The 16,117-nt window shown below is 46.1% G+C and overlaps 1 protein-coding gene across 2 annotated transcripts; it reads left to right on the top strand.

The window, feature by feature from the left end:
* Positions 1–1,128: 1,128 nt before the first annotated feature.
* On the top strand, positions 1,129–15,771 carry LOC124236710 (L-threonine 3-dehydrogenase, mitochondrial). Of its 2 annotated transcripts, XM_046655667.1 has the most exons (10): positions 1,129–1,370; positions 8,530–8,729; positions 10,555–10,597; positions 11,259–11,329; positions 12,490–12,639; positions 12,730–12,902; positions 13,700–13,790; positions 14,189–14,458; positions 15,064–15,225; positions 15,611–15,771. In XM_046655667.1, exons 1-9 carry the CDS (start codon positions 1,144–1,146, stop codon positions 15,201–15,203), a joined length of 1,365 nt encoding a protein of 454 aa, XP_046511623.1. In that variant the 5' UTR covers positions 1,129–1,143; the 3' UTR covers positions 15,204–15,225; positions 15,611–15,771. The 2 variants fall into 2 exon arrangements, with proteins under 2 accessions (XP_046511623.1, XP_046511622.1); XM_046655666.1 differs by lacking the exon at positions 15,611–15,771 and having other exon boundaries at positions 15,064–15,571.
* The last annotated feature ends 346 nt before the right edge of the window (positions 15,772–16,117 follow it).

Here is a 16,117-nt window from a genome sequence, read left to right as displayed (position 1 = left end):
CTGTTGTCTTTAGCTTGAAATAATCCGCATATCAGAGTGGCATATCAGAGGGTGGCCTGCCTTGAACCCCATCACATTCATCCATTGATGGGCCTTTAGATTGTTTCTGCGTCTTGGCTATTGCAAATAATGCTGCAATAACCACAGGGTGCAAATACCTTTACACTTTGGTGTTTTCGTATTCTTTGGACAAATACCCAGAAATGGACTAGCTGGATTAAATGGTAGTCCTATTGTTAATTTTTTGAGGACTCTCCATATTGTTCTCTATAGTGACTGCCAGAACATACAATAGAGAAAGGACAGTCTCTCCAATAAATGGTGTTGGGAAAACTGCACAGCCACATGCAAAAGAATGAAAGTAGACTGTTACTTGCCACCATACACAAAAATTAACTCAAAATGGATTAAAGACTTGAATGTAAAACCTGAAACCATAAAAATTCTAGAAGAAAACTTACGCAATATGCTCTTTGACATCGGTCTTAGCAGCATCTTTTTGAATAACCTTTCTCACCAGGCAAGGGAAACAAAAAAATAAACAAATTAGACTACATCAAACTAAAAAGCCTCTGCACAGTGCAGGAAACCATCAACAAAATAAAAAGACAACCTATCAATTGAGAGACAATATTTGCAAATCATATATCTGATATGGGGTTAATATCCGAAATATATAAAGAACTCATACAAATCTTTTCTAACAAGCTCCCAGGTGATACTGACTCTGCTGGTCGGTGGCCTTGGAGGTCATGAAGGGACTGCTGGAGGTCTCTGCATATCAGATCTCCTAACTCCCGGTCTTGGCTATGTCCTCAGCCAATTTTTCCAGCTTTCTCTTCCGCGTGCCGCATTGTTTCCCACGTCCATTGCGGCGCCGCTGAACGCCAGCATGAGCCGGTTCTCTGGAGGTCCAGAGGGGCCGACTTCCTTTTAGTGGAGGCCCTTGCAGAGCAGCCCTTAGTGCTGAGCGCACGCGAAGATGGGCAGCTGGCACCGCCGCAGCCGGGACGCTGCGCGCCAGGGACTCTAACGCGCCGCTCCGGGTCCCCGGTTCTCCACCCCGTCGGCCCCAGGCACAGGCCGGCGAGAGGGGAGCCCTCTGCCCTGGACGCGGCCCAGGCCCGCGGGGAGAGGGTTGCCATGGCAACCGGCGCCCTACCCCCCTCCGGTGACCTGGTGCTGACGCCTGGCCGGCCCCGGCCAAAGAAGGGGATTGGTGCGTCAAGGGGCGGGTTTGGGGCTGGAGAGGATAAGAGCCCCGCGCGTCCGGCACCATCTGGGTTTCGGCTCAACGCGCTGCGGCTCCCGCCACGTGCTCCTCCGGCTCGGCGCCGCAGCGCAGCATCTCTGGGCGGCTGCGTCGGAAGGTAAGTGTGGAGGTGGATGGACGTTCCCCCGGCGGCTGTCCTGGGGAGCTGAGCCCCCTTTGGGAACGGAGGCCGACCCCGCGGGGACCCTGGCCGGATCAGTGTGACCCGGGCCTGGCACCGCTGATTCTGCGCTCTCAGGTCCCCAGTAGTCACCGCGGAGCTGGGAGGTCAGCGCGGGGACCGGAGGAGGGCCGGGGCGCTGCTGGGGTCGGCAGGACCCGACACCGGGCCCGGTGACTTTTCAGAAGGGCGTCCTCCCCACCCCTCTCCGATAGGGAGATAGGGAGTAGGGATAGGCGCGGCTGTTCTTATAAAACCCGTTTATCCAGTCATTTCCCGCCAAGGGTGAGACCTCACACTCTTTCCACAAGGAGCCAGGCTGAGGCTGGAGACCCCTGTGCAGCTCGAGTCGCCCGCGTCTCTTGGGTTTCCTCTCCTGGGCTAGTGTGCACCAGAGGAAGGAAGGAGATGCCCACTCCGCAGAGCCAGACCTCCCTCTGAGACCCTCTGTAGCTCACGCTTAGGGCGCCAGAATTTTTTTCCCTCCACCCATTCAGACTTTTGGATCATCTCCACGTTAAGTCTAGACTTTCCCGGCTAGTTGATGGAGTCTTTACATTGAGCAGCTTGCTAAGCACTTCTCACAGATTGCTTTAGTTAAATCCTCTCGACAGTCTAATGTGATGGTCCTATCATCGTCTCCTTTGTAAGCATGAGAAAACTTGAGGTTTGGCAAGGTAGTGTATGCCGGCTCACACAGCGAGGGATTGGTGGTGTCTGGCCTTGCACCCCTCCCCTCCAGGCTCGTCCAGTGCTCTCCTCCTGGGGAGGGTCGAGGAAGGGCGGCCGCGCTGGAGGAGAGGGAGCCGGAGAGGTGCCCCCTGAGCGACCACGGGCGTGTTTCCTATTGGTCTTCTCCCTTAGGTACCTGATCATGTCACCTTTCTTGAGGGAGAAGAGTGGAGGTGGTGGAAGGAGGGTTTGAGATCGACGGACCTGGTTTCCTCCCCCCTTTTCTTCGTAATTAGTCTCTGCCTGACCTTGGGCGGGTCAATTCATCCTGCAAACGGGAGAGAAGATCCCAGCTTCAGGATTACTGTGAGGGTTAAATAAGCGTTCAGGAGAGCAGGTGCTTGTCAACGCTCGGTAGTTATGAGGTGCCTGATTTTTCCCTGGATCGTTACTATTAAGAGGACACATTTATTATTATATTTTAATGAACTGGAGGATTTAAAGCTGACTGCCTTTCAAATGTGTCTTAGAAGCTCTCTTGGTCCTTAAGGCAGAATAAGAGGTGGGAGGCCCAGGGGCAGGTGAAGGTGGGTGTGGTCAGCAGTGTCCTTTAGCAGTGGGAGAGGGTGCCAGGCCCAGGAAGTTGTCAACAGCAATGGCTGAGCTTTTGTGAAAGCGTTTCATTGAGCGCAGAGCAAAAAACCCACTCTGAGGGGTGAGGAACGAAGGTTTGGGGCAGCAGGAACACTGGAGACCCTGAGACTGGAAGGAAAGGTGAAGGCAGTAAGAGAACAGTAGGCTTCAGCAGGTCTATAAGCAGAGGGAAAAGAACCACTTAGGGAGTTCATTGGCACAAGGGTTAGCGGTTTGGACGGAACTGGGGTTCAGTAGGCACCAAATTGAATCGAAAGGTGTCTGGGGGCAGCATGGATCTCCATTGGGAGAATCCTAGATTCCAGCTCCTCCCCAATATATGGATGCACAGACCATTTCTCGGAGCAAGATAGATATTTTTTTAATTTTAAATTGTGGTTTCAATCACATAACATAAAATTGACCATTTTTAAGTGTATAGTTCAGCAGTGGTAAGTATATCCACAGTGTGGTACAACAGATCTCTAGAACTTTTCATCTTGCAAAACTGAAACTCTGTGGCTCTTAAACAAACACTAACATCGCCTACCCTTTCTCCTACCCCTTGGCAACTACCTTTCTACTTCCTGTTTCTATGATTTTGATATGTTTACATAACTCATATAACTCATGAATGGAATCATACTGTATTTGGCCTTTTGTGACTGGCATATTTCACTTGCATATTGTCCATGAGGTTCATCCTTGTTGTACCCTGTGACAGGATCTCCTTTTTCAAGGCTGAATAATAGTCCATTGTACATATAGCAAATTTTAAAATCTGTTCATCTGTTGGGCTCTGGATATTTTTAACTTCATGCTTAATATGCCTGAGACATTATTTCATACATCCTTATTTACTATCTCCAAGGCTGAGAATGGTTACAGCTGGAAATTTGGGGAGATGGGAAGACAGCAAGAACATTAAGGGAAATTGATGGTGTATTCTCAGGAGAAAGGCCTGTTTTGTTGGTCTTCAAATTGGAATTGCTTTTAGTATTCCTGAAATAGAATTATCTACCTTCAGAGCAATCATGATTGAATTAAGTTTTTTCCCCCAAGAAACTCAAGTAATTTTTTCTGAGAACAGGGGCCTTCTTTTTGTTGTGGTGTGGGCAACCCTCTGACATGTCTTGGTTTCTCCTTCCTGTCTGCCTGTTCGACGCCATGTTTGGTGAGTACTGAGATGTATGGGGCGCTGCTAGGAGCTGCTCAGTGGACCTCACAGCTTTGTGGGAGATGCAGTCATATTGTCTCCTGGGACCTAAACCTACACAACCAAAACCCAGCTCATTCGTCTTCTCACCTGACCTCTTCCCCCGGAAGACCATTCTTGCAGTAGCCCAAGTGAGAGATCTCGGTATTGTGCTCCTGAGCCCTTTACCATCCCCCCACAGCCAAACAATCTCTAAAGCCAGCTGAGCTCTGGGTCTGTCTCTTTATCACCCCCACCCACTTCTTGAAGCCCCTGCTGCCTCAGAGCTCTGCTGTGCTTAATGCAGATAAGATAATGCCGGCAGGTGGCAGAGGTTGTATCATAACCACCTAGAGAGGCCTGGGTTGGGGAGGTGCTTGGTTATTTATGGAGGAAAGTCTGCTGACCTGTTGCTTTTTCATGCCATGTAGTTAAAGGAAACAAGGGGCTTGGGAGGGAAAGTCAATGGCCTCTCATCCGACCTTTAAGAAGGAGGACTAAGAATCTTCTTTGACGGTTTCCCTATATAAATTTACACTGGCTTGGCAAAGCAAGTGTTACTTTAGAACAGCTGTTCTCAAAGTGTGATCTGGGGAACCCTTGGGTTCCCCTGAGCCCTTTTTGAGGGTCCGTGAGGTCAAAACAATTTTTAAATAATACGAAGATACTATTTGCCCTTTTCATTTTTTCTCTCACAAGTGTCTGGTGGAGTTTTCCAGAGGCTACATGACCTACGATGAGCTTTTCCTCTGATGGCTAGTGAAATGTGTGCTTGTGTATTCTTGTGTTTCTGGAATCTTCTAAGAGTTGTAGGCTTAGAGTATAAATATGTGCGTTTTCAGAGATGAGCTCAGTTTGTTCTTAGTACTTCTGTGCACTTACTAGCCCCCTTCGGTTATATCTGTTATCATCTCTGTGACCTCATTTTCTTTTAATAAATCATTACTTTGAAATCCCAAAGTTGTCCTTCTGCTGTTATGGAAAAACAACAAAAAGTAAGTATACTTTGTAGTCTTGATTTGAAAACTTTCCTAAATTTTTAAATAATATAAAAATTCTTTCCAATGTAATGTTTTATTGTAAAATAAAAGGATATTAATTTTTATATTTTTTATATTTAAGGATAGATTATAATTTTAAAAGGGGGATGTTAGAAGACTTGATTTTTTTTTACTGAAAGCTACACCATACGTGTTTATAAATGCTGAAAAAAATAAAATGACATATCAGAGTTCCCTGACTCATGGAAATGTTAAAAAAGAAACAGCAGGCCCCAAATGGAGTCACTTGGGCTGAGCCCCATGTCAGCACACCTAACCCAACTGCATTTTCAGCCTCTCCCAGGAATGTGGCCTTTAACCAGTCAGTCTGGAATTACCTGGTCAGCCCCAAAGGGGTCATCTGCGTGATGGACCACCGCCTTTCCCCAAAGAAGGGCGACCTTGCTCGAAACAATCCACTCTTTGCTACAATCTTCCTTTTTCTCCCCATTCTGCCTATAAAAGTCTTCCGTTTTGTACAGCTCCTCAGAGCCCCTTTCTGTTGGCTGTATGGGATGCTGCCCCATTCATGAATCATTGAATAAAGCCAATTAGATCTTCAAATTTTCTCGGTTGAATTTTGTTTTTTAACAGAAGAGAGGAATTTATTCCAGAGAAACGGGCAAAACTAAGTAAAACCTAAAAATATGAAAGCTTTCTTCAGCTTTACAGATGTTAGAAATTTCTCTTATGTGTCTTATGCTACAGAAGTTTTTTGAATAATATTATGGGACCAGAGGCATTATTCTGGGACCAACCATTTAGAGTCATTTCAGAAAAATGAAGTGAATGGCTTAAATGAAGATATGATGAGCTCTTTAAAAGCCAAAAATTATTTGTTCCAGCTTTTCAAACCAAAAATGGACGAGCTATTGAAGCATCTAACAGGATAAGTTATCAAACTGCAGTGGCTGGAGAAACACACAATAGAGCTTTTTCAGATGAAAAAGCATTGGAAGAAGTCATGGCACTGCCACCTTCTAATAATACAGAAAGCTGTCAAATTAAACATTTAGCTGCAAATATGGAGACTGAGTTAGTATCTTAGCAGTAGAAGTGTACTTTTGGGGGGGGGGTGGGCAAGGAAGATTCACCCTGAGCTAACATCCGTTGCAGTCTTCCTCTTTTTTTGCTTGAGGAAAATTAGCCCTGAGCTAACATTGGTACCAGTCTTCTGCTATTTTGTATGTGGGTCACTGCCACAACATGGCTGATGAGTAGAGCAGGTCCGTGCCCAGGATCCAAACCCACGAACCTGGGCTGCCTAAGCGGGCAGCCCCTGGAGAGTTTTGTTTTGTTTTTAATTGTCTGTGCATTGTTAATCAAAGCAATCCTGTAATGGGGACAATAGTGCTGTTTGGTGGTTAAGAACTGGGGTCAGGGCTGGTCCAGTAGCATATTGGTTAAGTTTGTGCCCTCTGCTTCAGCATCCTGGGGTTCACGGGCTCGGATCCTGGGCACAGACCTAAACACTGCTCCTCAAGCTGTGGCAGCACCCCACATATAAAATAGAGGGAGACAGGTACAGATATTAGCTTAGGGACAATATTCCTCAACAAGAAAAAAAGAAAGAACTGGGTTCAGAGGGGTGGTGGCCATGGTTAAGTTTGGTAGTACTCACTGGCCTGTGGCATGTGGTGAGCGTCAAATGTTAGCTGTTAATAGTGGTGACATAAGAAGAACCAACTCAGTTATGAACTGTCAACACTGTTACACTAAAACGCTTTAATTCAATTAAGAATTTGTGTCCCCTTCGTGCCTTCCCCTTTTGGGGAAAGAGAAGATGAGCTGTATCTATTTCCTGTCTTCAGGGTTTGCCTTTTCCCTGACTCCAGTCCCATCAACCTTTAACAGAAAAAGTTATTTTTTCAACAGTGCCCATCTATTATTTTGCTTTTGGGAATTGAGAATTGTCTATGAGTTTCAGATATTCTGGTAAATCTCGCTGCTTCTTGGCTTCCTCACCATCTCCCTGAACTTGCTGAAATAAGTGACTTTGAGAATCAGAGTTCATACCTGGTCTCAGGTGTAGACAATGACTGCAAGGATGATTTCCCCATAGTTCCTCTGAGGGATACTTGACGAAAAGCTCGGGGCTTTCCTGTAACATAGCCCACCCTGGACGCCCCCTTCCAGTCCTAACCCTGAACCCGAAGCCAGAGATGCGCCAGCCCAGGGCTCTCTTCTGCTTGTTGGGGAAAGTTAGCCAGGATACGGGGCCTCCGGAGCTTTGTAGGGCTGTGTCTGATGCTGTGGACCTGGTGGGCCAAGCCACTGACCCAACAGAGGCCATGGGGACTCCACCCGCCTTATTTCTATGTCCTAAAGAACAAAACTGCCATGGCTCACCAAACAGTGTTAAAGCATATATTTTCCGAAAATTGTCTTTTCCTTAATCTGGACTTTAGGGATTGTAGGAAAGTTCCTGCACCTCTGGCATTTTAACTTAGAATTACTATTATCTGCTCAAGGCACTGAGTTGAGTATGACAGGTGAAGTGCAGATCTTAAACTGGAGAGGTCTTCAACTGTGGCGTACCTTTTCTCCTTTGATGATGCAAAATATAAGATGGTTGAGATCTGATTATCTCTTTGTGAGGGAGTGGGGCACCAGAGTCTGAAGGTTCATCCGCCAGTTCTGTTGGAAATTTAACAACTGACGGAGGTGGAAGCTACGAGCTGTGTGCAGTCGATAGGCCTGACTTTAGATGGCGGGATGTTTGCTGTTAGAACCAGCAGAGCAAGCTGGGCAGCTCTGATTGACTGTTGTGACATGCTTGCCTGGGTCTTAGGGATGGAATGGGGAAAATGGAGGCCCTGCGTGTGTGTCCAGTTTCAAGCCATATGCAATTGGACCATCTTGACCTCTTGAGGCCAGAACTGATTTCATGGTCTGTCAGCCAGTAAGGAAGGAAGAGGGGCGAGGCGAAAACAAAATATGCGTGATCTGGGAAGAAAGGAGAAATGACTTTTCTAAATGATCCTTGCTAAAGAGATGGCAATAAAACAAATTAGTCACAGCTTACTAAATATTGCTGGGGGGCCCTTTTTATCTTTACGGTTTGCTTTTCTAGTCTGGTTCATTCTAAACATCTGAGTGTTAACACAAGATTTACAGGGCACTACGTTATTTAACCTGGGACCTGTTTGTGCCCTCCGATGGTGCGTGGACAGATTGATGACAGTTGTAAAGATGTGCAGCCTTCGCGAGGATCTGTTGATGTGGTGTTTCTGGCTCTGTATGCAGTGACCTTCGCTGTGACGTTAGATCTGGTTGATGTCAACACTGTGCGAATCCGACCCTAAATCTCCCTCTGACCTTTGTTCGCCTGCACGTTGCATGAGCAATGTTTGATCTGCTTTCACAGGGCCCGGCCCAGCCCGCCGTAGCTGCCTATCCATGCACTCAGCAGTCACTTGTTCAGTTCATGAATCCAAAACATGGCTTTGCTCATGAGCTACCAATCTTAGTGTTACTTTTGGTTAGAAAGTGTATGGTTTGGGGGATTGGGAGAATAAAAGATTACATAATGAACACTGCTCCTCTTTTATTACAGGGAATTTGAGGAGAAAATGCCGGCTGTTAGGATGCTGCAGCACGTCGTGGGCCAGCTGCTGCTGGGCCCAGCCTGTGGCTGTCGGACGTCTGCCCTGCCCGCCCGGTCTCTGGGCGCCTCCCCTTGGCAAATTCCAGCCAATGCCAACTTCCACTCGGCCTCTTTCTCTGAAACAGACCAGCCACGCGTCTTAATTACAGGTTGGGTTTTTTCCTTTTTTCCACGTTTAGGGCTTGATTATTTTCGTTTCTGTGCAGCCTCTGTGTGGTTGTGTATCTTTTTGGAATGTCTAACATGACACCAGCTAACATTTATTAATCAGAAACTACCTTTTCCACTATTGGCTTCCTCCAGAATATTGCAAGTCCCAAATCCTTATTTCGTCACTATTGCTAGCACTTGGTTTCCCTGACATAATTTTTTGAAGGGAGGACCTAGGAACCTGGGGGCCAAAAAGCCTCCGTGGAACTCAGTTGGCCTTCCCTGTTAGGGCCGCCGGGGAGCGAAGGCTCGTGGAGAGGCTGTGCAGGGACGAGAGCTTGGATTCTGGAACCAGACACATCTTTTCTTGGCCAAACTCCTCAACCTAACTCGGTGTCATTCATCACAAGCAGTTATTGCATGTTGGTGTGTTGGAGGCAGAGAAGATGCATTGGGACCTGCCCCGACAAGTTCATCGCCATCATCTCGTGTTGGTGTCGAGCTCATTGTCCCCAGACTTGCTCCCTCATCCTTCTCACCTTGTGTACACCCCGCACCTGATTCTGTACCCTCCTCTCTGCAAACTTCTCTGTTCCTCTGCATGTACTTCGAGCCAACCCAAGCCATCTGTGATTTGATTGACACGTTTTATTTACTTCTTCTTCTTGCCAGGTTTTCTTCCCTTGGTTTCCCGTCGGCATCCTCCTTCCATTCCTGACAGTTTGTGTGTGTGTACCTTTCTTTCACTGCCTCCTCCTCTTCTCCTGCTAGAAGTGGGTTTCAAGTGTGGTTGGTTCCCCTCTGCACTTTCTCCCCGATCACGCAGCTCGTTGTCTGTGTGTGGTTTTATTCCCCCCAACCTCCACTCATGAAGCATCTTCCAGCGCCCAATGTTAGAATCTCAGTGGGCATGGTTTTAGTCCCATGTTAACAGATGCTTACAGGAAATCCCACTTTCTGTATCTTCCTACCTCGTTAATTTCCCCAAATGAAATTTATGGTTGTATTCCCCCAAGTATGCTCCCAGCCCCCCAGCTCTCCCATTTCTATCAATGGCTTTTTTTTTTTTTTTTGGTGGGGAAGATTGTCCCCGAGCTAACATCTGTGCCAGTCTTCCTCCACTTTGTATATGGGTCGCTGCCACAGTGTGGCTTGATGAGCGGTGTGTGGGTCCACGCACAGGATCCAAACCTGCGACCCTGGGCTGCCAAAGCAGAGCATATGAATTTAACCACCATGCCACCAGGCCGGCCCCTATCAATAGCATTTTTTAGCCTCCAAATCAGGAAGCTCTAATGTTCGTTTTAAATTTTCTTAGTGGCTCCTTATCGATTCAGTTATCAGCCCTTTTCTCAGATGGATTCTTGGTTTGTCCCTCCTCTTTCTCCTTTCATATCCCATTCCAGTTCTAATGGAGGATGGAGTTCTGGATGATCCCACCAGAGGTTGATATCAAACTATTACATTTGGCTTTGGGTGTTTTGGCAGCTTCAGAGCCTATCATATAACGGAGGCAGAGCTGAGAGTGAATTCCTGGCCCAAGGAGTCAGGAGGTTGTCCAGCTTTCTTGTGATTTTTCTCTCCCTCCTCCCTTGCATCCCCTCAGCCACTCCATGCTGGAGAGAGCGCTGTCTCTGAAATTAGTGTCACCTGCATTGATCTCTATCCTGGCTCGGAGGAGGTAATTCAGTTCTATCAGGCTGACCTGGGGCTTTCCCTAATTAGCTAAGACTGTCAATATGGTCTTATTCCATTATTACATTCTGGGAATAATTGAGTTGGTTAGATTTGGATTAAAGTTTCCCTTTTTCCTTCTTCATCTAGGGGGTCTTGGCCAGCTTGGAGTGGGACTTGCCAACTTTTTGAGGTAAGAGCGCTAAAAGTTGAAATATAAAATCTGAATTCTTCAGATTGTGAAGCTTGCCTTTGGCACCATTTATACCATTTAATGTTTTCTGTCCCCTCTTGCCCCTTACGATTTTTAAGATATTGTATCTAAGTGTCTATCTAGAATACATTTCATTTGCCTCTTAATAGCATAGACATTGTCGCAGCTCTTTGACTCAGCATCTCCCACACGGGCCCTTCGCCCTCTCTCTTTTCTAAGTTACGTGAAAGAAAACACGTCACTCCAAATGACTCACTCGATTTTTTAGATGTTTGGGGGCAGAGGGAAGTACAGCTAGAAACTGAAAGGCAACAGTGTGGGATTTGGAGAGAGCAGGATAAAAGGATAAGAAGAGAGAAGAGAAGAATGAGGAGGGAGATGTAAAAACATAAGGGTCCTGGGAAGAAATTGGTGATAAATATGGGGATGCTAGGGGGTGGAAGAGAAACAGAAGGTGGGGCCGTGAGTAGCAAGCGGGAGGCCTGAGAATAGTGTGTGTGTTTGGGAAGAAGAGGGAGGAAAGGTGTGAAAAAGAGGGATTCAGAGGCTGATGGGAAATTACAGTTTGTATTTGAAAGGGTATTTTCACACATTTTCTATCCTAGATGTACCAACTCCTGTGTTTTGATTTTCCCTTTAGAAAACGATTTGGGAAGGACAATGTGATTTTGTCTGACATAAGGAAACCCCCCGATCACATCTTTCAGAGTGGTAAGAGAGCGATATGACTTCTTGTATTTTTATCTTTAACTTTCAAAGTGTAATTGGAGAGGCAGCTCATGGAATCAATATGTGCGACAGCTTATAACCAGGCTTGTGAATTAGAGGAAGGAGTTATTGAGGCACCGTTGTGTCACTTAGAGATATTTCATATTTTTGTCCTCGGTAGTTCTGTAGAATGTCTGCAGTAATGCTGCTGCTTGTTCTGATGTCACGAGAACAGGCGAGTTCTTCTGAACTTAAAGTTTTGGAATAATGTCCTTGAACATTATTTGGAGTAGTCTCTTTGGGATAAAACCTTTGATTCCGGTATTTTGGAGTTTTTAGTTCACTTGTTGGCTTGCTCCAAATGAAAATCAAGTTTTGTGGAGGAAAAGGTGCTTTAAAAATTTGGAGAAATTAATCCTCATATTTCAGTGCAGACTTGCGCTTAAACTGTTGTGCACACGCACACACACACACACACAAATCTCCAACTCCTCTAGTCGAGTTTCCTTCTACCTCAAAAACGTTTTGATAATGTCTCCTGGGCCTTCCTGCCTTCAGTGTTAGCCTTTTGCTGCTCACTGTGGGGAAGAGCAGTAATTTGCTCTAAGAGGGAAAATTGGCATCGAGCAACGTCGGCTCTACCTCCAGCCTAGCCGAGTGTGATGAACTCATGCTTTGTGGTTCTTCTATACCAAGCTGTGGGGCTTTTTTAAAAACCCACTTCTCTATTCCTTTTAAAATATGCAACTTTTAAGCAGAGTGAAATCACTGGGTGCATGTAGTGACATTAACAGCATCGACCCTGCAGGCATCTGCCTGGTTGTGACCCCACTTCTTCCACTGTTCTCTGTTTGATCCTGGCAGCTTACTTAACCTCTCTGTGCAGTAAAATGTCTCTGCCTCCAAGGCTGTATGAGAGCTAAATATACAGCTAGCCCAGAGGACAGTGCCTGGCAAGTGTAAGTCCTATATAGGCATCAGCTGTGGGGGGTGGTTGGGGTTTGTTATTCTTCCGTAAGAAAAATGCTGCATAGTGTCCAAATGGTTTAGTTTCCAAGTTGATATGATGGAATTCACAAGTCATTCGGGGACAGGGGAAGGTCCCTTTAGCGTTTCACAGCTCGAACACTTTCACTTCTGTGCTTTCACCGTGTTTCTCGCAGGCCCGTGTATTTATTCGGACATTCTGGATTACAAGAATCTCCGGGAGATTGTGGTGAACAACGGCATCACCTGGCTGTTTCATTACAGCGCTTTGCTCAGTGCAGTTGGGGAAGCGAACGTTTCCTTGGCCAAAGCCGTAAACATCACTGGTGGGTCTCTGGATCTTGCCCAGAATGCTCTGTGCGCCACTTTTTCCAGTAAGAGACTTTTCGGGTTGTGATGAGGTCTGTTTGTTTCAGGATTGCACAATGTTCTAGACGTTGCAGTGGAACACGGTTTGCGACTGTTTGTGCCCAGCACGATTGGAGCCTTTGGACCTACTTCTCCCCAGGACCCAACCCCTGATCTCTGCGTCCAGAGGCCCAGGACTATCTACGGGGTGTCCAAGGTCCACGCAGAGCTCATGGGAGAAGTAAGCATTGCTTGGCAAGCTGACTCACTGTTTCCTTTTCTGGTCTTTCTTCGTCAAACACCTGCTGATTCATCCTAGGAGGGGACTTTCCCCTTCACCTCATTCCAGCCCCCAAAACGCTCATAAACTTGTTGTTTGCCCTGTGGCAGGACCGGTAGCTCCACAAGAACTCCTCAGCCATATGATAACACTCAACACTTCCTGAGGCCCCCCACATGGCACCCCCTCCTTCATTTGCTGCCCATCTTATTTGTACTGGCCCATTCTTTCACACTCCCAATATTGGGAGCTATCGGAGGGAATTTTAGAATTTCTTATTATGGGAAATGTCGAATGACTTTTTGGTTTGCGTTTTTTGATGCTCTTTGTCTTTATAGTGCTGGCATGTTTTAGCTGCTGTCTGATCCTTCCAGCTGATGCATCATATCACAGTCGTTGCTCTCTCATCTCCCTCCATCCTCCTTTACTCTCTCCGGTGCTGCACTAGAGGATCGTGCTCCTGGACAATTGTTTGGGACAACAAGCAGTGACTCCCTTCCAAAGAAATGTTGGAAATGCTACTGTGGGCTGATTATTTACCTCGTTAATGTATCCCCAGAATGATGATTCTTTGAAGATAAAAACTTAAGGATTATTTATTCAAAAAAATGAGTGACTTAGAAATTCCAGCATCTTCATTTCCTTTAGGAATATTTTAATCTAATTGCATGGAATGATATCTCCAAAAAAAGCTGTTATTTCTTGGCACTGCTCTGATTTAAAAGATGCTTTTTAAAGTAAGTTTTCTTTTTCCGTAGTATTATCATTACCGGTATGGGTTAGATTTCCGATGCCTGAGGTATCCTGGAATCATTTCAGCTGACTCCCAACCTGGAGGAGGAACGACTGGTGAGTGTTTCTGGATGCAGAAGCACACAGGAGACTCCAGCTGCCCCCTGTTAAGCCAGACAGTAAAGAGATTTTCAAAATGTGAAACATGCCATTCTTCTCACTAAGTTTTCTTTTGTATGGAAAATATGTTCTTTTTCATATAAAATATCATGCATACAAATATGTGATGGATTTATTATCATCTTAAAACGCAGTAACATTTTTTAAAATTCTCAGTTTCTGATATAGTAAATATTGACACAACTGACACGAGTAGAACCCCTCCGGGGTCCTCAGTGTTGTTTAAGAGCATACAGAGGTTCTCAGACCAAGGCGTTTGAGAACCGCTGCCTTCATCCAAGAGGCTCGTTCATCATTTTGCGATAAGAAGACTCACAGGCAGGATTCTCTTTCAGACTATGCAGTCCAGATTTTCCACGATGCTGTAAAGAATGGCAAATTTGAGTGCAACCTGAAACCCAGCACGAGGCTCCCGATGATGTACATTGATGACTGCCTCAGGGCCACCCTGGAGGTCATGGAGGCCCCAGCAGAGTCCCTCTCCATGAGGACCTACAACATCAACGCCATGAGCTTCACCCCAGAGGAGCTGGCCCAGGAGGTTCACAAGCACATACCAGAATTCCAGATCACATACAACGTGGATTCTGCTCGACAGGCCATAGGTTGGTACATGGTTGCAAATCCCCTCAAAATGAAAATTAAGCTTCAGTCTGCACTGTGAGTCTCCTGAGGACCTAAACCATGGAAGATAAGGAGAGCGCAGCGCCTTCCCGAGGGTCCTGGCACGTTCTGGCAAAGGAGCTGTAGTTGAGCCAAAGCCAGCAGAGGCTGCAACTTTGGGAAATGAAATCTAAAGTGGGTGGAATAGTTCCATTCCAAATAAACAGGTTGTCAGCATTTCACCATTTTACAGTTTAACGTAAAACAAACAGAATGTGAAAACAATTCTGGGTTTTCAAATGCCGTGACTGTGCCTGCTGCTCTGTGGCCCTGAGCACCATCTGGGTAGAAGATTCCTACCCTAGAAGTTTGCGTGAGATTTTAATAGTATGTGACAATTCAGTGCCTGATGGTAGACATGTAATAGTCTTCTAATCTAAGAGGGTGTGTGCACGTAATAGCTGCTCTGGTCTGCTCAGAGGGACAATTCCAAGAGGGACTTTCTTTTGTGGTACCTTGTATGATGGACCTTATATAAAATCTTCTGGACCTTTTTGCAAATCTAGAACCTGACTAACTTACGCTACTCTTCCGTATCTTTTCCTAGCGGATGGCTGGCCAGTGAGCCTTGATGACAGCAATGCTCGGAAGGACTGGAAGTGGAAACATGATTTTGATCTTCCAGAGCTGGTGACGACAATGTTGAACTTCCATGGTTCTGATACCAGAATTGCCCAAGCGAACTGAAGGAACCAGAGGAAGAGCTCGTGTATCCTGGACAGCTGTCAAGGGAAAAGCATAACAACCCCGAGGGTTTATACCCCAAGAAGTCTCAGTTATCTGGGCTTGAAGGACTAATTGGACTAAATTTTTGCAGCCATATTGAACTGCCACATGGAGAATTGAGTTGGCTTTAGCATTTTCAAAATGCTGTAGGCTCAGTGGTAGGAATTCTAAATCTTTGCTGTTTGCCTAAACTTGTCTAAACACATGCATCACAGAATGAAGACTTAAGTCATAATAGTTTTCATTTCCTTAATTAAGATGAAGGCACCATTTCTGGGAAGGTGAAAGTATGTGACGTTTGTATGTAATTAAAATTAGTTTAAATAACACCCTTAAGACTCGGTTATTCTCTTGACTAGAGACCAAAGATTACGTTTTGAAGACTATCAAAGATGATCTCCTAGGAGCTGGCCCCGTGGTCAAGTGGTTGGGTTCACGTGCTCCGCTGTAGGTGGCCCAATGTTTTGTTGGTTCGAATCCTGGGCACGGACATGGCACTGCTCATCAAACCACACTGAGGCAGCATCCCACATGCCACAACTAGAAGGACCCACAACGAAAAATATACAACTATGTACCGGGGGGCTTTGGGGAGAAAAAGGAAAAAAATAAAATCTTTAAAAAAAAAAAGATGGTCTCCTAATTTAAAAGTATTTTTTACTGTCCCATCAGAACATAGAAAATGCTTGATATGGGGGGGGGAGGGGGTGCCAGCCCAGTGGCACAGCCGGTAAGTGCACACGTTCTGCCTCTTGGAGGCCCGGGGTTCACCGGTTTGGATCCCGGGTGCGGACATGGCACCGCTTGGCACGCCATGCTGTAGTAGGCGTCCCATGTATAAAGTAGAGGAAGATGGGCACGATGTTAGCTCAGGG

Source organism: Equus quagga, chromosome 3 (assembly GCF_021613505.1).
Source record: "Equus quagga isolate Etosha38 chromosome 3, UCLA_HA_Equagga_1.0, whole genome shotgun sequence".
In the NCBI taxonomy this organism is placed as follows: Eukaryota; Metazoa; Chordata; class Mammalia; order Perissodactyla; family Equidae; genus Equus; species Equus quagga.
Note: the sequence above shows the minus strand (reverse complement) of the source record. Positions and strands in the feature narration are given on the sequence as shown.